The 25,342-nt window shown below is 36.9% G+C and overlaps 1 protein-coding gene across 2 annotated transcripts in view; it reads left to right on the top strand.

Annotated features, from left to right (window-relative positions):
- Nucleotides 1-25,024, top strand: part of ttf2 (transcription termination factor, RNA polymerase II) — a 59,211-nt gene extending 34,187 nt beyond the window's left edge. For both annotated transcript variants that reach the window (XM_039743743.1, XM_039743744.1), the window contains 10 exons: nucleotides 838-991; nucleotides 4,271-4,362; nucleotides 6,841-6,923; nucleotides 10,063-10,208; nucleotides 11,774-11,944; nucleotides 15,891-15,949; nucleotides 19,712-19,865; nucleotides 20,773-20,855; nucleotides 22,350-22,424; nucleotides 24,704-25,024. In XM_039743743.1, coding sequence (XP_039599677.1) covers nucleotides 838-991; nucleotides 4,271-4,362; nucleotides 6,841-6,923; nucleotides 10,063-10,208; nucleotides 11,774-11,944; nucleotides 15,891-15,949; nucleotides 19,712-19,865; nucleotides 20,773-20,855; nucleotides 22,350-22,424; nucleotides 24,704-24,848 — 1,162 coding nt within the window. In that variant the 3' untranslated portion in view covers nucleotides 24,849-25,024. The remainder of the gene's footprint in view (nucleotides 1-837; nucleotides 992-4,270; nucleotides 4,363-6,840; nucleotides 6,924-10,062; nucleotides 10,209-11,773; nucleotides 11,945-15,890; nucleotides 15,950-19,711; nucleotides 19,866-20,772; nucleotides 20,856-22,349; nucleotides 22,425-24,703) is intronic.
- Nucleotides 25,025-25,342: the final 318 nt, after the last annotated feature.

Below are 25,342 nucleotides of genomic sequence, written 5' to 3'. Positions count from 1 at the left end.
CAATATAGAGAATTCATTGCTTTTGCCACATGGTCCTTTGAATCTATAGTGTAGTGTTTCATCGGCTTGATGTTAGATTTGTTGTGTTCTTTGTAGCCTCATATTGAAAAGTGTGACTCTTTCTGGTGCAAGATCTTAGGCACTGAGGTTTTCCTTTAGAAGGAATTCTGCTTCTTAGTCTTACCAGACTGGATGGACTCTGTCACTGCCACAAAACGTAAATTTGAAAGAGTACATCTATTGAATGTTCAGAGGTATATCAGAGTGTTCTGCAGCAATGAGAACCTAGGTAATACAGTATAGTGTTAAGCTGTTGAAGAATTGTAAAGTTTTTCCCATTAAATCTGGCAAAAACTAAATTCTAGCCATCAGTCTCTCTAACCAAGAAGCCTTCTTGTTTACAGTAGTCTCTACAACAAGTTTTCTGCAACTCAATTAACTTTGTTGTTTTTTGTAATGATAGCCATGGTTGCCACTGAAAGCCTATCAATGCTGACTTTGTCCTATACCACTGAACCATAAAATTTTTTGAAGATCTTAATATAAACAATACTGTTATAACAGTGTCTTTGAAATTTAGTAGCAAGTAGTGCAACTTTTTCATGCAGATTTTTTTTCTCCTCCCTTAATACCACTTGACATTCCCTGTGATGTATAGTGTGATGTCATATGTATTTCAGCAATAATTACCAATGTACCGACCTTACTGTTGTGTGTTTTTTTTGTGGAACTCAACAGCAAAACTAGTTAACACCTCAAATGTTAATACTGTTATTGGACTTTGTAGTGATTTTAAATTGTGTGTTTCGGTAGTAATAACTCTGCTGTATTACACAGGTTCCTCAGGTGTTCACCATTTGATGAGTACAAATTATGGAAAGCTCAGGTGGATAATGGAAGTAAGAGAGGTGGAGAACGGCTTAACATATTGACACAAAGTCTTCTCTTACGGAGAACAAAGGACCAGCTTGATTCTTTCGGTAAACCATTGGTATGTTCCTTTTCTATAACATCTGCATCTATAACACCTGCATTTATTTCAGTATACTTATTTTACAGCATGTTAAAGCAGTTTGCAAGCAATATATTTAATGCATTACAATCGCATGTAAGCAGTATCACAAAATCAACTCTAATAGAAAAAACACTGAGCAAATGTTTCACCCGACATAATGGATAATGAGTGGAGGAGCATCTGGTAAAATCTCAAGTTGAATCTTACCTTTGTGCTTTATTGAAGTTGGTTGTTGTACCATGCAAGGCAAGATGTAATACAGAAAGTGGGTCATTGCCAATGTAAAAAATTATCAGACCTCTCCAGTCTAAGAGTCATTTAGCTGGAAAGGAGAACAATTATATAGCTTAAGATCGTTTGATACGATAACTGTCTATCAGAGTCTTTTGAAATTGATCTGTTATCGACCCTGTCCACATGCACTTGTGTTTTTTTTTTTTTTTTTTAAATGTAGCTTTTTGTATTTGTTTCGGCCTCTTGTCAACACAGACTGCATTTTTGGTCCCTGAAAACAGACCTGACAAAGTCCTTCCAGGGTGAAGATGTTTAGAAACTCTGTCTTCCCTGTTTTTGTATGGGAAAACTGAGTTATTGGCTTGTAATGTCAGGGTGCGCCTGTATCGTCTTTGATTGATGTCAGTGCATGCACCATTATCTGTATTGTTTACATGCGGCAATTTTGTGCAATTGCGGTCTTGGCTAAAGTAGTAATGGGTCACTGGTCATTGTTGTCAAAAAAAGTTGCCTGTACACTTCACTATTTAGCAAAAGGGGAGATTAAACAAGATTGCAAACACATTTGGGTTGTCAAGACAGGTGGTTTCTAAAGTAGTAAGGCAAGTGTGTGAAGCAAGTACAGTCCACTTGGGCACTGTGTATATACAATTACCTGTCACTGAGTCCAACGTAGAGGAACTTGCAGCAGGGTTTCACCAGGGCTCATGTAGATGTAAAGCAGCCATCCACAAATTCAATGGATTATTTGAACAGAAAGGGGAGGTTTTCTCTTAACATACAAGCCACCTGCGATTATAAGTGTTCATTTATTGACGTCATAGTGAAATGGCTGGGTAGTGTTCATGATGCCTATATTTTTTGCAAATTCCATTCCAAACACACATTTGGGAAAAAAGGGCAGTAGACATTAATCTAAATGGCATTCACTTTGTTATCTATGCCTGCTTTGTGCTCTTGACAGTGAACTTTTGAGTTTTCATGTGGATGGAGATTTTGTTTTAAAATGGTGTGTATATAGACAGGGATTTAAAAAAAAAAAATTTAAATGAAGGTGGAAAACTCCTATTTTAAAAAATACCTGGGTATGTGTGAACAAGGCCTTCCATACAAGCCAGACAGATGCAAGTAATCCTCATATCTGGTCATAAAACTTGTCTCTGTTTAAACCATGTTATCATGTGTTACATTTTAGCATCAGTTTAACTTCCTATTCCTTTCTCTCTTGTTGTGTCTTTTAAGTTGCCCCGTGACCTCAATTCCTTGTCAGTGTCCATCCCTGCTGAAGACAGCATCCCTATTGCCATGCTTAATGTGGAATCTGTGTAAATTAATTCTTTGGCAGAGTGTTTGTCCAGTAGTTTCTCCCACATATTGTGCAGTGTTGGGACATTTCATACACAGAATTAGACAGACCACATTAGATGATCTGCAGGAAAATGATCCCTTTATGTAATGTTCTTGTCGGCATTGTGGTATAACTACACGATCTGTTATTATAAATGTAAGCACACATTTTGCATCTTTTCTGTAGACGGGGAGATGTACTATTAATCTGTTGGTTCACTCCGAGAGCTTCACCAATAAAAAGTGTCATTTGCTTGACTTCTCTTTGCTTTATTGAACTAATCAATGCCTAATACAGATTAAGGTAAACTAGACTCATTCTTTGAACAATAACTTCCTAATTACTCAGTTTGACTGTACATGTAAGATCCTGCTACAGGTAATGTTTTAGAAAATATATAACATGGCTGAACAGATGAGTAAATACAGATAAAGATTTTGAGATTGTAGGGTTGTTTAGTACCTGGAGTTTTTCAGTGTGTCTGTAATAGACAAAGTGTATCACAGAAAATTAAGGTAAATTAAAATGAACAAAATCTACTTCACCACTACTTGAAAATGTGAAAAAGTGTTTGGATCAAGTTGTATTTCTCAGAGAACTGTGTAGGTATTGTAAAAGTTTGATCTAAAGATAAAACCTGAAGAATTTCGGTGTCATGCAAACCAAAGGTAAGTAAAGATAATTTTAATCAAAGGGAAAATTTTGTGATATATGTATAATAATTCAGCTGCCAGTAATAACAATAAATCCCAGCTTCTCAGAGTTTTTTTAAACCACTAGATACTTCCTGTAGCCATCCCATTTGTAGATAAATGTGCCCACTAGTGACCGTACAAGGAGTAAGAGATACTAAAGTCTCTTTCCATAGGAACATACACCAGCACATTTCTGTGTGATATTACTAACGCCTGATTCCCAGTAGAACTTTTGTGTCATAGTGACAAACCTCCCTGCCTCTTAAGTCTGAAAACATGTGCTTCTTCAGATACCTAATGATTAGCAAAATAAATTACACTTTTACTCTTAAAAATGTATATATATGAACAGGAACATTTACTGTATTTAAGAAATACAGTATCTTTGGAATAAATATTTAACTATTTTAGTATTTCCTACCACAAAGAATATTGGAGCATTTGGAAGATTAGGTTTCATTTTCTGCTGAAGTCAGAGAAAATTTTGACTTGAGCAAATGCATTTGTATACGTTGAGCTAGTAGAGAGCCTATGTTAAATGAATATACATTGATAAACCACAACATTAAAACCCCCGGCTTAATGTTGTGTAGTGCCTCCTTGTGCCACCAGAACAGCTCTGATCTGTTGACATATAACCTTAACAATACCTCTGAAGGCGTCCTGTGCTATCTGGCACCAAGACGTTAACAGCAGATCCTTTTAAGTCCTGTAAGTTGCAAGGTGCATGGGTTGGACTTCAATTTCTAGCACATCTTACAGATGCTTGATTGGTTTGAGATCTGGGGAATTTGGAGGTCAAGTTAGTAGTCATTTCCATTGCTTAAAATTCCATACACACTATGATAAAAAATAATTTAAATGCCATGTCGTTATATGCATTATGTAATATGTATGTTCATTTTATGTTGTTTATTTTTTTTTTTTTTTTTAACAAGACTACATTTCATTTATGTGATTACTGATTTTGTTTTTTAGGTTTCTCTCCCAGAGCGTAGTTTTAAGATCCATTCCTTGAAACTGTCAAGTGATGAACAGTCTGTCTATGATGTGCTTTTAGCACAATCAAGGTAAGGCATATGAGATACAGTGATTTCTTATTTTAACAAAGCTTTATTTGCTGAATGTGGTAACATTTTTTGATTGTTGTATCATGTATTTAATAATACACTTGTAAAAGAATGCGCTAGGCTTTGTCCAATCACATGATTATTACTTAAAGAATTATTGCAAACCATGATATTATACTAACATTTTAACAAATTATAAGACACATTGGACTGTCAGAATAACAAGGATTCATAACCCAGATATTAAACTGAGGTACTATTAAATTGAGAAACATGAAAGCTAACCAAATGGCACATTTTTCTACAAAAATAAAAGAAAGAATCTTTCTGTTGAAAAATATTTGATCTACGCTTCATTATTCTGCAGTCTCCTTAGACCAGGGGTGGGCAAAGTCAGTCCTGGAGGGCCACAGTGGCTGCAGGGTTTTGTTCCAGCCCAATTGCTTAATTAGAAAACAATTGTTGCCAATAATTTTAATTTCATGGCTTGTTACTGCTATAACTCTGCCATGTCCGGTTATTCGCATACCCTTGATTTTTTTGTCTAAATGATTTGAAGTCTAAAACGGGATGAGTAATTCTCAATTCTTTACTTTTTTCTCTTCACTTTCTTTCCAAGTATTTAATTAAACCAAATAGTGCACAATACATACTCACAGGTGTAAATGGAGAACTGCTGGTTTCTAGCTATTAAATGTTACATTATCCCAGTTAGCTTATTTAAAAATTTTCTCTAATTAAAAACATTTCTATGAGGATTGTGTTTTTTTTTGGGACTGGGGCCTGTAAGATTGATCCACTAGTGAAAACTGGTAAGGTTTTTATCAAATACCCATGGAATTTCTTGTTAGTCAGCCAATGAGTCAATCTGGATTGTGTAATTTATAGATTCATTAATACTCTGTGGCTTAGAGATTATTGAGAGAGACGTGCTACTAAGATTAAAAAGCCTATATTTAAGTAAAAAGCCTTCACTTTACAACATTTTGCTTAAGAAAGATAGGGTTTATTATATATCTCTATCTCTCTCCATCCATTTTCTGCTATTTATCCAGGCCCAGGTTGCGGGATCAGCAGTCTAAGCAAAGATGCCCAGACATCCTTCCCAAAAACACTTCCTCCAACTCCTCTGGGGGTGGAACACCAAGACATTCCTAGGCCAGTCAAGAGATATAAACTGTTTAGCATCTCCTATGTGTGCCTGGAGGTCTACTCCTGGTTGGACATGTCCGAAACGTCTCCCCAGGGAGGTCTCCAGAAGACATTGTAATCAGATGCCCAAACCACTACAACTGGCTCCTTTTGATGTGGAGTTGCAGTGACTGTACTTTGAGCTCCTACTGAATGTGTCTGGGCTCCTCATCCTATCTCTCAGCCTGAGCCCAGACAATCTGTGAAGGAAACTCATTTCTGCCCTTGTATCTGCGGTCTAGTTCTTTTGGTCACTAACCGCAGCCCGTGACCATAGGTTTACAGTATGAACGTAAATCTATCAGTAAATTGTGAGCTTTGCAGTTCGGCTTAGCTCCCTCTTTAACACAACTGACCGGTACAATGCCCACATGATTATAGATATTGCTCTGAACCACTTTTCGATCTCTTGTTCTCTTCTTTCCTCTCTCTTAAACCTCACACTCGGTGGCAGACTGCCCCAGTATGTGTCTAAGGTCACAGTCCAATGGAATTAGATGTATATAGTGTGTGTGTGTGTGTGTGTGTACAGTAAAGAAACTCCTAAAGATTGGAAACTATCAGATGTTATATAAAAAGTGATAGGACTCACCCTAGTAACTTTAGGCCAGTGAGTTTTAATTTAAGTTAGTAGGAGCTATTATTAAAGATAAAATTGAGCAACATCTGGCAAGTACAGCTCTATTATTGAACAATTAACATTTGTTTAGACAAAGAGGAATTGTATTTCATCAATATAGGTTTGGTTATTAGGAGACCCCTAATTGTGAATGTACAGTATGTATGTGTGAGTTGGCCCTGTTATGGCATGTCATCCCATCTATGGTTAATTCCTGCCTTGATCCCATTGCTGCTAGGATAAACTGCGGTCCCCTGTGATCCTTTTAGAATTGTGGAAGTTTGAGGATGTTATCTGTAATTTTTTAACACAATTTTCAATTTGTATTTAGATTCATTATAAGTTTATTTTTTTTAAAGAAGCTGATTTTAACATATTTTTAATCCTCCTATGCTACAGAGAAAAACGTGGGGGTCGGTGGCAGAATTGGCACACCAGCCACCATAAAAAAAAAACCTCACACTGTTCCATTCCACCTGAACTAGTGTGGTGCTGAGGTGTCACCAATTACATGGCTACACTCGGGTCCTAATCTGGATCCTGAGTTGGTTTGTCATGTGGTGGGTGCAGCAATGCGCTGTATCAGTGCTTGCTCCTAACCTCTCTCTCTCTCTCTCTCTCTCTCTCTCTCTCTCTCTCTCTCTCTCTCTCTCTCTCTCTCTCTCTAGGTCTACCCTACAATCTTATCTGAAGAGACATGAAAAGAAAGATGAAAGCTGCAATGACTATACAATAAATCCATTTGAAAAAGGTGAAAAAATGACATTTTTTCTTATATGAAAAGTAATTTTGGCATTGGAGTTGATATACAGTGCATCTTGAAAGTATTCACAGTGCATCACTTTTTCCACGTTTGGTTACAGCTTTATTCCAAAATGGATTAAATTCATTTATTTCCTCAGAATTCTACACACAACACCCCATAATGACAATGTGAAAAAAGTTTACTTGAGGTTTTTGCAAATTTATTAAAAATAAAAAAATTGAGAAATCACATGTACATAAGTGTTCACAGCCTTTGCTCAATACTTTGTCGATGCACCTTTGGCAGCAATTACAGCCTCAAATCTTTTTGAATATGATGCCACAAGCTTGGCACACCTATCCTTGGCCAATTTCACCCATTCCTCTTTGCAGCATCTCTCAAGCTCCATCAGGTTGAATGGGAAGCGTCGGTGCACAGCCATTTTAAGATCTCTCCAGAGATGTTGAATCGGATTCAAGTCTGGGCTCTGGCTGGGCCACTCAAGGACATTCACAGAGTTGTCCTGAAGCCACTCCTTTGATATCTTGGCTGTGTGTGCTTAGGGTCGTTGTGCTGCTGAAAGATGAACCGTCGCCCCAGTCGGAGGTCAAGAGCGCTCTGGAGCAAGTTTTCATCCAGGATGTCTCTGTACATTGCTGCAGTCATCTTTCCCTTTATCCTGACTATTCTCCCAGTTCCTGCCACTGAAAAACGTTCCCACAGTATGATGCTGCCACCACCATGCTTCACTGTAGGGATGGTATTGGCCTGGTGATGAGCGGTGCCTGGTTTCCTCCAAACGTGACGCCTGGCATTCACACCAAAGAGTTCAATCTTTGTCTCATCAGACCAGAGAATTTTGTTTCTCATGGTCTGAGAGTCCTTCAGGTACCTTTTGGTAAACTCCAGGCGGGCTCCCATGTGCCTTTTACTAAGGAGTGGCTTCCGTCTGGCCACTCTACCTAAAAGGCCTGATTGGTGGATTGCTGCAGAGATGGTTGTCCTTCTGGAAGGTTCTCCTCTCTCCTCAGAGGACCTCTGGAGCTCTGACAGAGTGACCATTGGGTTCTTGGTCACCTCCCTGACTAAGGCCCTTCTCCCCCAATCGCTTAGTTTAGATGGCCAGCCAGCTCTAGGAAGAGCCCTAGTGGTTTTGGAATTCTTCCACTTACGGATGATGGAGGCCACTGTGCTCATTGGGACCTTCAAAGCAGCAGAAAACTTTCTGTAACCTTCCCCAGATTTGTGCCTTGAGACAATACTATCTCGGAGGTCTACAGACAATTCCTTTGACTTCATGCTTGGTTTGCGCTCTGACATGAACAGTCAACTGTGGGACTTTATATAGACAGGTGTGTGCCTTTCTAAATCATGTCCAATCAACTGAATTTACCACAGGTGGACTTCAATTAAGCTGCAGAAACATCTCAAGGATGATCAGGGGAAACAGGATGCACCTGAGCTCAATTTTGAGCTTCATAGCAAAGGCTGTGAATACTTACGTACATGTGATTTTTAAGTTTTTTTTCTATTTTTAATAAATATATAAAAATCTCAAGTAAACGTTTTTTACATTGTCATTATGGAGTGTTGTGTGTAGAATTCTGAGGGAAAAAATTAATTTAATCCATTTTGGAATAAGGCTGTAACATAACAAAATGTGGAAAAAGTGATGCACTGTGAATACTTTCCAGATGCACTGTACATGCAGAAACCTAATGTGATAAAATAAAGATAACATTTATTTAAAACTGTAAATTTTCATATTTCATAAATAACAACATAAAATGTTTCTTCATTAGTGGCTAGACATATAGTAATTGTAAAGAAAAAGTGTGATGGCTTTATCCAGTTTTCCTTTGCCTTTGTCATTGGAATTGTTGATACTTAATGTTCCATATTTAGAACATGCACCTTTTTACTTTTTTCTGTTAACTTTATATTAATTAATTTATTATTATTAACATTGGGTCTGTAGTGTGTTTATATTTGTTATCATAATTGCATTAATTTTGACTAGTAAACTTCTGTGAATATAAATAGATACATATTTTCTTGCTACTCTTCTACCTGCCACAAGAAGCAGTCCTGCAGCTTGGTTGGTTTGTGATATGTGTGAGGAACTTGTGTTAGTGGGAACATCTTCCAACAGTTAGAATTCATCATTGTGCAAACAACAAGGCTGTTTTCACATGGGCATCATTTTTACTAGTGGCATTGGTGGTTTGGATTAGGTTTGTTGTGTTCAAGATCAGGCCATTAGCCTGATTCTAGTTCTGACATTGGTCTTTAGAGTATTAGGGTCTGGTGGTAAATTAAGCTTGTTTATTATATTCATGTCATACTTTTTACATTAGTACTCAGTTTCTTGATATTTATTTTTTTTTTTTTTGCATCTTGAGATTTATTTCAAATGTAATTAATGAATAATGTACCATGAATTGTTTTTTGTGAAATTAAAATTCTTTAATGGCAGTTATCTCAGTGTATCCCAGCATAAACAGTCATCAGGTTCACTTACCCACATACAAAAAAACACAGCAGTCCTTGTATTTCTCTTTTTTAAATACATTGTGGATTCTGGTTAATAACTCTTACTACAAATTCACAAGCACAAATGCATTGTCTTAGAATAAACTTTTTTTACCAACATAACCCCTGTCTTCATAAAGAATGGTTCTGTAGGAAAGTCAGCTTTGTGCATTGTTTTTGAAGAGCTCAATGCTGTGCACCTTTCTGTTCGTTGTGTTTAATTTAATAGTTCTCATATGGAATATTTTTTAAAGTATTGTGAAGAAATTAAAGCAGAGTCCATTATGTAGCTTCGGTTAGTAGTTTTCTGTTGCCAGATCAATGAGGGTATCTTCAACATAGTGTTGAAATCAGGTTTTATAGATCAGAGCAGGTTCATCAAATTCAGTTGTCCTTTCCACTGTGACAAAGTGTCTACCATTTTAACATTTAAGTTAAGTGTGGTTAGTAATTGCATGAGTTTTGTTTTAATAAAATGTGAAAACCAATGAATTAAAGGTCTGGTCAATTGCATTTTCAGTTATAAATGGTAATTAATGATCAGTAAAAATACAAAAAGTAATTTTCTCATTGATCATCTAAAGCTAACTTGGATTCATATTGATTCTTTCAGTTGCTCAGGAGTTTGGTGCGACACAGTCCACTGCTGTCTGTTTCTCTCAAGGAAATCCCCAACTTCAGGCAACAAGTACCATACATATCCTGTCCCTACTGCTACGATTGCGACAGTGCTGTTGCCACTTGTCTCTCCTTAAAAAGGTATTGAGATATTGTATTTTGTATTACCGTAAATGCTCAATACTTTGATAGTCCTCATATTGTAAGTATAGTTATATGTTACACATTGCTGGACACTTGATTTGTCATGCAGTCTCTGCAGGTCAAACCTGCAGTAACTCCTGGTTTTCTTAAAGAGCTTTGCCACACACTGTTGCAATGTACCTTGTCCTTTTCCAGTCAAAGTTAAAGTCTTATGAAAGTCCTATATAATGTGTGTGTGTGTGTGTGTGTGTGTGTGTGTGTGTGGTCCATTTGAAGTAAAAAAAAAATATATATATATATATATATATATATTTGTGGAGGACTGCCAGCTTCTCATGCTGGTCCTCACCGCCAGGAGGAGCTCTCCCGACAGCAGGATCATGCCCCAAGGTCCAGCAGGGCCTTATGGACTTTGTGGTATTTATATACAGCCCTGCTGGATACCTTGGGGGCCACCAGGAGCCGCTGGGGGGGGGTAGGCTTATGAGCTCTTTTATGCCTTATGACCCGGGAGTACGTCACGGTCACGTGACGTGAAGGAACGACGTGCTCCCGGGTTGAAGTAAAGGACTGATTGCCCTGACCCGGAAGGAATAAGGAACTGTGGACTGATGGGACAGGAACACCTCCGGGTCAGGGGCTATAAAAGGACTATGGCTCAGTCCAGACGCTGAGCTGAGCTGGGAGGTAGAGGAGCAAGTGTCTGGGCAAGGAGGAGAGATTAGTGTGATTTAGTTACTGGTTTATGAATAGTGTAGTGTGGGAAGTGCTTGGTGCACTGTCTTATAAAAGAGTCTTGGACTTTTACCTGGTGTCTGGAGTCATCATCCCTGAGGGTAAGTACAAATTTGAAAGCAAAATAGTGGCACTTATTATTGTATAATTATATATTTTTTGATGAACTAAAAAGTAAAAAAAAAAAAAAAAAAAAAAAAGAAATAACTAAATAAATGTGGCCTGTGCAAAATGTTGGGCACCCTTTTATTAGGTTGTTACTCTGATGGAAACTAAATTCCATGGCACACTTCAGTATAGTTACCAGTGTTTTTCTGACAAAGAAAAATTAAAACGGAGTGAATTACTTGGAATTAAAAAAACAAACAAAAAAAAAACTCTGAGAAGGAAAGCAATGAACAATCTGCATTGTGCATCTCAATCACAGTGTCTGAAGGATACCCAGTGACAGCAGATTTTAAGTCCATACCTTCTGTATTTAAGAATGCCTAAAAATATCTTGATACTGCCTGGTACCTGTTCCTTAAAATGAGTGATTTCATTTATGCTAGTTTGGGCTTCCTGACTGCTTTGCCGTTTATTGCAGCTCATGGTTTGTTAAAAAAAGCACTGAAATGTTAGCAGCAGAAAATTAGGTGGCATACATAAAATAAGAGGGGTCAGCATTACCGCATGGCAAAGTATTATAAGTATGATGGAGTGGCAGTATATGAAGAAATAGGAAATATAAATGTCCCATTAAGTTAATGTTATGTATCATGATTCATTTATATGTTAATTTCATATTGATTCTTATTTAGTTTGTTCAATTTTTTCTACTTGCTTAGGCACTGGATCATACTGATTTGCAAAATGAAGGCATTTCTCTTACACTGGAGGAACAGCTAAATGCACTAACATTGTCTGAAGTGTCTACTTTAGAATCCGAATCTACAGTGACCCTGAATGGCAGCAAATTTAATTCAGATTTATTTAATGATACCAAGGAGAGCACTAAGGTATGTTCCCTCCAGGCACTCCAGTAATTGTAATGAAAATTAAAACTAACATTTGACATACATTCTTTGTACTAACAATGAATGCAGAATGGAACCATTACAGTACTCTAGCTGGGAGAATGTGAAAGTGTTCATTACCTTTTGAATGTAATTCAAAATTCCTTTCAAATTCCTCAGTATTACATGGATTAGGATTAACATTGCAGTCATGTGTTGTGTATGGGTGTTAATGCTGCCACATGTAAAAGGCATATTAGCAATTCTCTCTATTATATAAAAAAGATCCTGGAATGAGACAACACTTTTTAGCCTGGGGCGAGACATGACTTTTTCAGAGAGATACTTTCAAGTCCTGCGAAACAAGACTTTGTGCTAAGAGGTTTAACCACGCCCGGAGCCGGAAATAAAAGACAAAGAGTAGATGACAAAGTAGAATGTCATAAAGAGGTTCAAAAACCTTGGCGCGTTACACATTCAGAGCAGGTTAGAGATAATGAAAGTACTAAAATTTGAAAGTCTCCAAAAAATGATAGTAAAGATTGCATTAGTGCAAACAAATGGAAATTATTACTTGGTGAAATAATGGAGCAGTGAAAAGATATCAAATATATCTTTCAGATTTAAACTTTAAGTCAGAGACTTGTAGATCATCTAATTCGTGTTGCCATCACCCTCGGGGAATCATGTCACATGGACATAGTGCCATAACTGACACTCACTCATAATGCAGGTAATATGCCTCATTCGGGTCTCTGTGAACAACCACACATTCGACACAAAGTCAAACCAGTGGTACTGAAGGATTCTCCAAAGAGATACAATACCAAAGGAGTCCAGTCTTTGTCTCAGGTTACTGGCTAGCATCCAAGCCTCGCATCCATATAGCAAAACAGGAAATACCAGGACTCTAAAGACTTGGACCTTTTGTCTTTTTACAAAGATATCGAGAGTTCAACACACCCTTGACCCCTCCGCTCTCCCAGTACGTCTACTGACTTCATGGGAGGAGTCACAAGAGACATGAATGTTTCTGTCGAGGTAAGTACACCTCTCCACACGGTCGACACTCTCTCCTCCGACACACTGTTCAATGGCTGTGCTCAAGAGGTCATTAAAGGCATTCATCTTGGCTTTAATCCAGGACACTTACAAGCCCAGACACTCGATCTCTTCAGAGCCCCAATCAGAGGCTCCATTGACTCCGCAAACATCACAGCATTGTTGGCAAAGTCAAGATCAGTGAATCTTTCTTCACAAACAGATGACCCACAGCTGCCGGACCCCATGACCCTGTCCAACACCCAGTCCATGCAAACACTGAACAGGGTAGGAGCAAGAACACAGCCCTGATGAACATAAGAATTAACTGGGAAAGACGCAGAGGTTCTGCCTTCACTCTGCACAGCATTCGCAGTACTAGTGTACAGGTTGGCCATGACATCCAGCAACACAAACGCAATTCTCAGCAACCTTCAGGGTCTTGTCACGGAAGGTATCCCACAGTTCCTCATGCAAACTCATTAGAAACAACCTGATCTTGGAGTCTGACCAAGTCCGGCCTCATTCTCCTAGTAGGTGTTAGCCTACTGGACCCAAGATGGACCTTCAGAGTAGCAAAAACAAGTCTGTGATCAGAATTCACAAACTGGGCATTTCTGTAGACCTCCAGCATCTGACCACGAGGATGTGGTTGATCTCCTTCACCACACCACAAGTATTGGAGTACCAAGTCCAATGATTTGGCTCAGGGTGCTGGACCCAGGATCCAGCAATCCACAGCTCCAACCTTTGCAAAGTCAAGGAACATGGAGCCATTTTAATCACGGTCGCGTGACCCACAGGGACTGACACAATTATCATAGCCAGCCCTGTTGGTGCCAAGTCACCCATGACCAGAGGAATGTCTCCTCGCAGGCACCCATCAACCAGCGAGAGAAGTTGCAAAGAGAATATCTCCCTCACCGAGACATTACTAACCATGGTCGGAGTACACTGAGACAACCGGCAAGGAACCCATAGAGTGCCTTAACCTGAGTCTCATAATATGCTCATTGAAAGGACTGGCATTCGACATTATCAGAAAGAGCTGATCCACCACAGGAACAGCTGCTCCCTGAGTGTGACAGCCATCAGAGCAACCAAACCAATAAAGGATGTACCCACCTAAAGAGATCTGGCCAGTCCCAGGTCTGCATACCTCAGAGTGCAGAAAAGACATTCCACATGGGCCACTTCAAATTAGGACCCAAGTGCTGCCGTGCACTGGGCCACGCCTCCGCACCTCACCATTTCCAATCCCCAACAGGCCTGACCACATTGGCTTTTCGGCAGTTTTAACTCCCAAGGGCATTCCCCCAACCCCTTCATAATGCGAGCAGCCTTCCCATAGGCAGCTGCAGCAGAGCTACTCCTGTGGAGAGCAGAAAGGAGTCATGTCTGCCGTTTCTCAGCTGCATTAAATTTTTTACGGTGGCTGGAGTGCCAATCCTGCCACTAACCCCCAACTTTTCCCTGCAAGTTGGAGGACTTTTTGCAGGGCCAGATGCAGTTTAAACATCATACCCAGGACACAGTTAATTCATCTATTTGTGTTTTAACTGATAGTTTATATGTTTAAAGTATGGATATTTTGGAAGGATGCTACAACAAAGGAAGAAAATGTATGTATGTCCTAACAGACATATTTGTATATACTAGTGCCTATAATTGCCAAACACAGAATCTTCAGCTTTCTGAGACATAGTGTATTTCCCTTATGCGAGTCCCTCCAATGTTATGGGTCATCTGGCACATAAGCTTTAAGATCCCTTTTAAAAATTACAATGGGTGTATGGTCCAGGTAAGTTTGGGTGTGTTTTCATCTGCACTGGAAAGAGAATAAATATAAGTTAATCTTCTAGTCAAAGCTTTTGCCTCCTCTGGTGTTCACTTGAATTTTTTCCCAGTAGAACTGGGAATGATCCCAATATTCAGTGCACCTCAAATACCACTCAAAAACATGGCAGACAAAGTAATATCAAGTTACATAGAAAATATTTTTGTAATGGAATTCTAACACATTTACTAAATGATTAGCAAGCTTGTGTTTCAGTCAAGAATACTGCTTTTAAGCAGTCATAAATCTGTTTCACATATATAGGCTGTTGGAAGTTGAAAGTTTAAATTTACAGGTATAGGCTATGTTTAAACAAAATAAAAGTTGACTATGTCTGGAGTGCTAATTTCTCATGTTAAGCACTGCTGTAACTCCACGGAGTTCTGATCACACTTGTAAATGACCAAGTATGAAGTGCTTAAAAACTACCATTTACTTCTGGTACAGAAAGTAAAGAAATGCTACTACTGTACCATTTTTAATAACTGGGATTTCTTGTCCTTTTTCAGCACCAGTATACCATACAACCCTAAAGTCAAATAATAAAACACAGCTTATCATATTTAAAATGAGCTAGGATATCGTTTTCCTGAAATGCTATATGGTCATGCAGTGTTTTTTGGAACATTTTGCCATTCTGTTTTGAGTAATCTGTTAAGAAAATGTTTGAAGTTTGTAATTGTAACACAAGATAGGTAAAATGTGGTTTGCACCATTACAGGAATTTCAAGTTTGTGCAATTAATCTTTGTTTCTTTGTGCATAAGTCGCAATGAGATATTAACAACAGTTTAGTTTTTCAATTAGTATCTGTGAAAGATTTTATTTGTAAAAGTGCCTTTCACATATTAAGAAAACAATCATTTGACATATAGTATAAGTAACAGAGGATAAGAATGGTTTAAATGAATGGCCAAGTTCTTGGAATCTTAATCTACCTTGCAGTGGATATTGTGTCGTGCAGAACTGGGATAAACTTCCATTATTGTTTTGAGAGTTCAAGAGCGCTTTGTCCCAGACCGAATCATGGCTATTGTGGCCTTTTTTTAATTTATGCATTTATTTATTTCAGATTGCCGCATTACTAGCTGAACTTAAAAACATTGCAGCTTCCTCAGATCTTCAGAAGAGGTAAATAAGCCATTACTAGTTAGGCACATAAAATATATGTGCCTTTGAATTCCGTATTTGCAACTTGAGAAAATATCAATAATTACCCTAAACAAAAATGTTCTCAGTACAATTTAATTGCCATTGAACAGTAATTCCTATAATCTACAATTTTTAATGTCAATGGACAATCTTTCTATATTGGTATGGAATCACCCCTGTTAGATCACAGATTTATTCAGTACTCTGAGACCCTTCCCTGTGGATAATTCACCTGGTACTAACTGATTTTTCCATTTATCTTAGGATATAGGACTAGTATTTTAAATAGTTATTCCTCTTTGTTTTACTCTCTTTCTCATTTGGAAAGCAGGAAAGAAAAAATTCTTAATTAATCCAAAACAGGAATGTTTCATAGTGGACCTTTAAAAAAGAAATGTACTTCCCTGTTTGATAGTGCTTAGTGAGCGTCTGTTGAATAAGTTACAATTTAAGGCTTCCACATAGACGTCTGTGCAAAGGTATTGAGGTTAACTATATTTTTGCTCTATATGCATAAATTGTTCTCATTGCCTGAATATGCAAAATAATAAATTGGTATTCCTTTAACTCTGTTAGATTTTAATCATTTTTATTCAGAGGTTCTGTATTATCTGAAATAAGTCAAATTTTTGTTCAACACAGTATGCAAATAACTAAACTTGGTTTTCATCCATTACAATGTGCTTATACTGTATCTGTCTGTCTTTTGCAAGCCACAAAGAAATATTAATTCAGGAAAATACTTGAAATAAACCATCTTAAAGAGCAGAACTTCATAAACTACAAAGTATTTGTTATCTGGAGTTTGTGTTGCTGAGAAGAAAAACACTATTACTGATTCTAGGTTTCATTATAGATGGCAAGGAAACAACTTTACCTACATGCAGCCATAATCATGCAATGTTATTCACCTTCCTTCATATATATACAGTACAGGCCAAAAGTTTGGACACACCTCCTCATTCAATGTGTTTTCTTTATTTTCATGACCATTTACATTGGTAGATTCTCACTGAAGGCATCAAAACTATGAATGAACACATGTGGAGTTATGTACTTAACAAAAAAAGCTGAAATAACTGAAAACATGTTTTATATTCTAGTTTCTTCAAAATAGCCACCCTTTGCTCTGATTACTGCTTTGCACACTCTTGGCATTCTCTCGATGAGCTTCAACAGGTAGTCACCTGAAATGGTTTTCCAACAGTCTTGAAGGAGTTCCCAGAGATGTTTAGCACTTGTTGGCCCCTTTGCTATTTTGAAGAAACTAGAATATAAAACATGTTTTCAGTTATTTCACTTTTTTTTGTTAAGTACATAACTCCACATGTGTTCATTCATAGTTTTGATTACTTCAGTGAGAATCTACCAATGTAAATGGTCATGAAAATAAAGAAAACACATTGAATGAAAAGGTGTGTCCAAACTTTTGGCCTGTACTGTATCTTTGTAGCATCATAAAAGTATATGATTCTTGTTAGATACTGTTGTAAGTCAACTTGTCTTATTCATTTTAATAACTTTTGAAATGGTAGCTTATTTAATAGATTTGAAAAAGAAAGACATTTACACAATGTAAATAGACTATGTTGTTATGCAATGTTTTACTTTGAGAAAGAACTAAACTTGTTTGGACATAGTTAGTGAAAACACATTTTTTTTTCTACCTTTTTATTTTCAGAATCTGTAATTTTATATATTCAGCCCAGCAAAGGATTGGTGTCATGTTTAGTGCTGTTTCCTGTCTAATACTTAGTATCACAGGGGTAGGCTTCAGCAGTCCAATAGTCCAAAATGGTTATGTTCAATGCAGTATTCATAAAGGAACTGATGGTCCTAGTGCACATGTATGCCATTGTGCCTTGTGCACCCAGTGTTTAATTTTATACAGTGGTGTGAAAAACTATTTGCCCCCTTCCTGATTTCTTATTCTTTTGCATGTTTGTCACACAAAATGTTTCTGATCATCAAACACATTTAACCATTAGTCAAATATAACACAAGTTTTTAAATGATGGTTTTTATTATTTAGGGAGAAAAAAAATCCAAACCTACATGGCCCTGTGTGAAAAAGTAATTGCCCCTTGTTAAAAAATAACCTAACTGTGGTGTATCACACCTGAGTTCAATTTCCGTAGCCACCCCCAGGCCTGATTACTGCCACGCCTGTTTCAATCAAGACATCACTTAAATAGGAGCTGCCTGACACAGAGAAGTAGACCAAAAGCACCTCAAAAGCTAGACATCATGCCAAGATCCAAAGAAATTCAGGAACAAATGAGAACAGAAGTAATTGAGATCTATCAGTCTGGTAAAGGTTATAAAGCCATTTCTAAAGCTTTGGGACTCCAGCGAACCACAGTGAGAGCCATTATCCACAAATGGCAAAAACATGGAACAGTGGTGAACCTTCCCAGGAGTGGCCGGCCGACCAAAATTACCCTAAGAGCGCAGAGACAACTCATCCGAGAGGTCACAAAAGACCCCAGGACAACGTCTAAAGAACTGCAGGCCTCACTTGCCTCAAATAAGGTCAGTGTTCACGACTCCACCATAAGAAAGAGACTGGACAAAAACGGCCTGCATGGCAGATTTCCAAACGCAAAACCACTGTTAAGCAAAAGAACATTAGAGCTCCGCTCAATTTTGCTAAGAAACATCTCAATGATTGCCAAGACATTTGGGAAAATACCTTGTGGACTGATGAGACAAAAGTTGAACTTTTTGGTAAGGCAAATGTCCCATTACATCTGGCGTAAAAGGAACACAGCATTTCAGAAAAAGAACATCATACCAACAGTAAAATATGGTGGTGGTAGTGTGATGGTCTGGGGTTGTTTTGCTGCTTCAGGACCTGGAAGGCTTGCTGTGATAGATGGAACCATGAATTCTACTGTCTACCAAAAAATCCTGAAGGAGAATGTCCGGCCATCTGTTCGTCAACTCAAGCTGAAGAGATCTTGGGTGCTGCAACAGGACAATGACCCAAAACACACCAGCAAATCCACCTCTGAATGGCTGAAGAAATCAAAATGAAGACTTTGGAGTGGCCTAGTCAAAGTCCTGACCTGAATCCAATTGAGATGCTATGGCATGACCTTAAAAAGGTGGTTCATGCTAGAAAACCCTCAAATAAAGCTGAATTACAACAATTCTGCAAAGATGAGTGGGCCAAAATTCCTCCAGAGCTGTAAAAGACTCATTGCAAGTTATCGCAAACGCTTGATTGCAGTTATTGCTGCTAAGGGTGGCCCAACCAGTTATTAGGTTCAGGGGGCAATTACTTTTTCACACAGGGTCATGTAGGTTTGGATTTTTTTTTCTCCCTAAATAATAAAAAACATCATTTAAAAACTACATTTTGTGTTTACTTGTGTTATATTTGACTAATGGTTAAATGTGTTTGATGATCAGAAACATTTTGTGTGACAAACATGCAAAAGACTAAGAAATCAGGAAGGGGCAAATAGTTTTTCACATCACTGTATATGATACACTTTTTGTATACAATGTAGTTTATATACTAGTATCCTCCCATTATATAGAAGGGTTGTATTTTATTTTGTTTCCATTACATTAAAAACCAATTTTAATCCAAATGAAAACTGATAACTTCTTTTCTGACTCATTGAGATAGTAGTTTCACTTTACTAATATTGATATCTTTGAATTAAATTAAATGAGATTTAAACCACAAATGGGGGGGGAAAGTTTTTTCATTTTTTTTTTTCTTTCTACTAGTGTTATTGTGTCACAGTGGACAAGCATGCTGCGTATTGTTGCTGTGCATCTGGACCAAATGGGTTTGAGTTACACTACCATAGATGGTTCAGTGAATCCCAAGCAAAGAATCGATTTGGTAGAGGATTTCAACACTAACCGTAAAGGAAAGCAGGTAATAGGTGTTTAATAACTGATAAAATGACAAAATAGACAACTTCTGAGTGATGCTATTTTTCACCATCAAATGAGAATTTCATTCAAAACATCAAGAGAATCCCATAGACTCAGCTGAGCATGCTAATGAAAAAAATCATTTTATGTATTAAATAGTGTAGTGAAAAAAAATCTAGAGTTTCCCATTAGACAAACGTTAATGACTTATGCTTATGCCTTTATTAATATGGATTAGAGGTGCCATCCCACATCTTCTGAACTCTGGATTCTGGTTTTGAATCCAAGCTTAAGCACTTACTGTGTGGAGTTAGCATATTCATCTCACATCTGTATTTTCTAATTTTAATAATCTAATTTTCCTCACACATTCCTAATAATGCATGACTCAAAGTTGTCACAGGATGTACGAGTGTGAAGGACAGGTGCCTTATTTAGGGTTGTTTGCTCCTACTTTGCAGCGTTTGCTCCCTATAATCCTAAAGTAGTTAAGTGGGTTAGAAAATGGTTGAATAGATGAAATGATGAAGGACATGTATCAGTAATTCTGCTTGCCACTGTTTCATTTTCATGATTTTCAAAGTTGTGGAAAATAGTCTTTTAGATATCTGCTAGATGAATTATTTATGTTCTGCTGAATACACCAATTATATGATATATGTCCTTATTACTAAATCTCTCCCCAAATTTTTTTTTTTTTACATAAATCTTTTCTATATGTACCCAAAATATAACTTTTATAGCACTTTTCTAATCTTTATATCTGTCTTCATGCATTTATTGTACATAGTAACTCTTTTTTTAATTTTTTTAAATATGAAACCCAGAGGTTACTGATTTAATGAGAGACCTATAATGTAAAACTGTTTTGGGGAAAGAAAATATCTAAATTTCATAATTTTTTTTAGGTGATGCTGGTGTCTCTTTGTGCTGGAGGTGTTGGCTTAAATCTAGTTGGAGGCAATCACCTTTTCTTATTAGATATGCACTGGTAGGTGAACGAGATGGGATTTACATCTTTTGCAGGTTTTTTTATGGTGTATTGTGTTGACGTGTGTTAATGTGTAAATGTATGTATATTAACTAAGCATATAGTGGAAGTACAAAGCCACAAATAAAAAAGTGCACTTATGCGGTGATTTATGGCCAACCAAGTTAAGTCCATTTGTACTTGCAGCCAAGTGCCGCAGAAAAACAATAGAGTAATAATGTTCTAGAAATTGTCATAATAAGTTGATGGAGCCCACAAATGCTGTATGATGCCTTTTTAATATCATACTTGCAGCAGCGCTGCCAACCATACATGATACACTTTGCAAAAAAGCGGTGACGGAGCTGCAGAAGGAGCAGTCTGTTGACTGTCTTCCTTCTTGTACTGATGCTGTGATCAATAAATGGCCACAAACTAAGTAATAAAAAAAAAATATATATATATATATATATATATATATATATATATATATATATATATATATATATATATATATATATATATATATATATATATATATATATATATATATATATAATATGATTGTGCTCATAGATTTCCAGTGTGTGGGGCTCTGATTGTCCATGCCATGCAGCACTTTTTTGAAGTTATGCTTCACAATGCTGGCATCTCGTGCCTGGCTGGCATGCCTTGGATTGGTGAAAAGGATCCTTGCCATCACAGGTCCATAGGCGTGCACCCAGAAAAACCTAATGGTAGATCTGCCCCTTTTTCACAAGGTCTCATATTGTTTCTGACTTTTGGAGAGCCCTTTAAGGCTTGTTTTGATCTGCGCTGCTTAACATGACTAATTGTTGCACATTTTGCCGTACCACCAGGGTAACCAGTGATGTATCAATACACCCAAATATTTATATGAATGTACCTGCTAATTTTTCATTATCGGTAACAATAGATACTTTGTGTGAGTCAGATGGTGAGCCAAATACAATTTCTGCTGTTTTATTTGTGTTACTCTTAAGTGCATTATTATAGCTTTACTTGACCACTTTGTTCACACCATGGATTGCCCAAGTTACTCAACAAAGTTAATAACATTGTGTCATCAGAATATTTAATGATGTATTAATTCTTTGTATTTCTTATATTTATACAGCAATTATCAGTATAAAAAGTAAAAAGCGTGGCCCTGGAGGACCCCAACATTGGTCGTTATCGCAGATTAAAAGGGTTTTACTACCTTTATGGTCTGGGCTCTGTTAGTAAGAAAACAGTCATACTAGTGGATCAAATAGGAATTCAATTCCCGCTAGATCATTTTTGACACCAGACTATCTATCTACTTGTGTTGAAAGCTGACAAAAATCCAAAAATAGAGCTCTTGCATAAGTATTTGATTTATCAAAATGTTTAGAAATAATATGAACCAGAATGGCAACTTTAATATTCTGTACCACACATTGGATGATTAATAGTTATATGATTGTAACATCAAAACCAAATATAGTTTACTTTATATTCTTTAAATTATAGGAACCCTGCTTTGGAAGACCAAGCCTGTGATCGTGTTTACCGGGTTGGCCAACTCAGAGATGTCACCATACACAGGTAAGAATAGCAGCCTGTGAAAATACACGTGCTCAATGAAGAGGCAATTCATCCTTGACATCATAGTGTCTATTTCTACATTTCTGCTCAATGGAAAACTGGTATTGCATTATATCTTTTAGAAAAATGTAATACAAGTTAAGGATATAAATGCAAACACAATTTATGCACAACTGAAAAAAAAAACAATGTAGAATTTATTGTTGTACTTTCTACACTTTATCAAGATGTTTTATAATGTGATTATGTTTTTAATGACTAATGCAGATTTAGTGTAATGAATAATAGCTAGTTCCAGATGTTTATGCAGCTCACTGGATTTGCGAGACTATAACACAAACTGATTGATTTTTTGCTAACACCCGCCTTGCCTTCTGCTACACCTTAATGGGCACCATTACTTTATTTTTGTTCTACATATTCCAAAAGACAGGGGGTCCAAAACAGTCATATCTGACACCATGCAAACAGCTTGTTACTGTGAGGTCTCTGAAAACTTTTTTTTAGTATTAAACAATACACATACAATAATAAAAGTGAAATTTTGTTTAGGCAGTGAAAACTAGGGAGGATCTTTGTATTCTCTCCATTCTTCCCAGATAGATGAAAGTAAAAATGTGTATATTTTTTGTTGTTGTGCAATTTGAAAACCACTCAAAACAATATTTACAACCCACTGTCAAACTGGAGTGAACCATTTTTTTCACACTATAGCCCGAATCATACCATTTTACAATACAAAGTACAAGGATGTATGAAACCCGTTATTGTAGTGGAAAGACTGCACTGTGCACACTCCACCAGATACTCAAAGGTTTTCCTGATTTTAAATATAGGTTACTTAAATTTTCATTAACAGATTAGGATGTTTCATTTTGGTAATAAGCAACTTCACTGCTTAACTGGCAGCACAATAAATGATGTGAGGCTAACTGCTTTACTTATGTGCTCAGAGGAAATTGACATGGCCTTTGTTACAAGCCAAATACAATACAGTATTGTACATTACAGAAGCACTTGGTATATACAGCACTATGTAGAATATGTGTAATAATAAGTTCATGGTCAAGGTTTCACAGTAGTGAAGAAGAATGGTGTATGTGCCATTTTTTCTTTATGCATAACCTCATATGGCTTATGTCACCTTTCTTTGGTGGTTGTGGGGATATTTGAAGGAGAACAATGTGGTAGCAGTTTGTTGCAAATGAAGGGTGACACCAAGTTGTCAGATATTGCTTTTAAAACCCTTCAGTGTCTCCTTTCTGTGCAAAAGCAGAACTAGACAGACACACTCTTTACAATGAGTTCTTCTTTGCTTCTATGCAATAAAGCCATTTATTTTCAGAGTATTTTTTCTTTGTAGCAGATTTCAATCTGAAAAGGTAAGCATGCTCCAATAAATCACATTGCATTTGATCAATGTTTGTGACTTAAGGTAAAATTCAACCCATTTTAGTACATTTTTGCCAGTTTTTCAAGGAAACACCAAATGAGAATTGAGACACAAAAGTGATGCACACTAATTTACTTGTAAGGGCTTTCAGTTAGATAATTACAATATTGAAAAGCATGAAAGAAATGCAAGCGAAGTTAGTGAGTTTGATTTATCTGCTAATGGTAAATAGCTTTGAATTCTAAATAATAACACATCATTTGAGCCTTTCAGTGTCTTTTGCAGGGTGCTGGCTATCTGATTATGTCTGCTTTTTTGTCAGAAAGTGTTGACTACAAGAATAATTAGCATTAATTTACTGTGAAGAGCAACAACAAATCAATTACTAATACCAGTCTAGCTCTGTATTATCAATAAGGAGATGTGCGGATTGCTTTAAGAGGCACATTCAGAGCCAAATGTGCACAGTCTGAGTAATGCTGTTGTTTGTGGAAGAAGCACTGCTGGCAGGTAGCAGAAGATAATGTAAATTAGATCTAACGCACTGCTAATAACCAAGCCAGAATAACATTAAGTTATTAGCCAAGTTTTTAGTGACTGTGGGCGACTAAGAAAACAAATATCGAAGGTAAATTCTCATAAACTTGTGCCTAAGGTTCTCTTAAAGAAGGCAGCAGCAATGCTGCAGTTTAGATTCCCAATTGTTATGAAAAAATATTAAATATTCATAGCCAGGCATTGTTTTCAAAGTGCTTGTTCCAATAACTGAAATATCAATTTTGCTTTATTAATATTAAAATGTAATTGAGCTTTTCAAGAGGAATCTCAAATGTGCATCTTAACTTTGGTATGTATTGTTCTCATGGATTTTCTTTTTGACGTTTAGGTTTGTTTGTGAAGGCACAGTTGAAGAGAAGATATCACAACTTCAAGGCAAGAAGAAAGAACTAGCCAAAAAGGTGTTATCTGGAACAGGAAGCTCCTTCAATAAAATTTCTTTAGCTGACCTCAAGATTATTTTTGGCATCTAGTGTGCCCCAAGTATGAAAGAGATTTCATGTGTGTACAGTTAGAAAATAGTTTATTCTGAAAGAAAATTTGTGATATTCATTGGTTTACAAATATATTAAACACCCAGATTATAATGGTTATTGATATATTATATTTATATATTATAAACAAGGAAATAAAATTGCCCAACATGCTTGAAATGTCTCTTTTATTTGCAACTAGGAAAATGCCCGCGCTTCGCAGCGGAGAAGTAGTGTGTTAAAGAAGTTATGAAAAAGAAAAGGAAACATTTTAAAAATAACGTAAAATGATTGTCAATGTAATTGTTTTGTCACTGTTATGAGTGTTGCTGTCATATATCCCCGTGTATATATAGCAAAATACCCGCGCTTCGCAGCGGCGAAGAACTGCATTAAAATTTTTATTAAGAAGAAAATTAAACCTTTTTAAACTGAGGGAAATTCTGCCAATAATTATTTGTTAAGGATCTCTTTGTATACCATGTTGTCAGTTC

This window comes from Polypterus senegalus, chromosome 2 (genome assembly GCF_016835505.1).
Source record: "Polypterus senegalus isolate Bchr_013 chromosome 2, ASM1683550v1, whole genome shotgun sequence".
Lineage (NCBI taxonomy): Eukaryota > Metazoa > Chordata > Cladistia > Polypteriformes > Polypteridae > Polypterus > Polypterus senegalus.
This window is presented reverse-complemented; position numbering and strand designations above follow the sequence as displayed.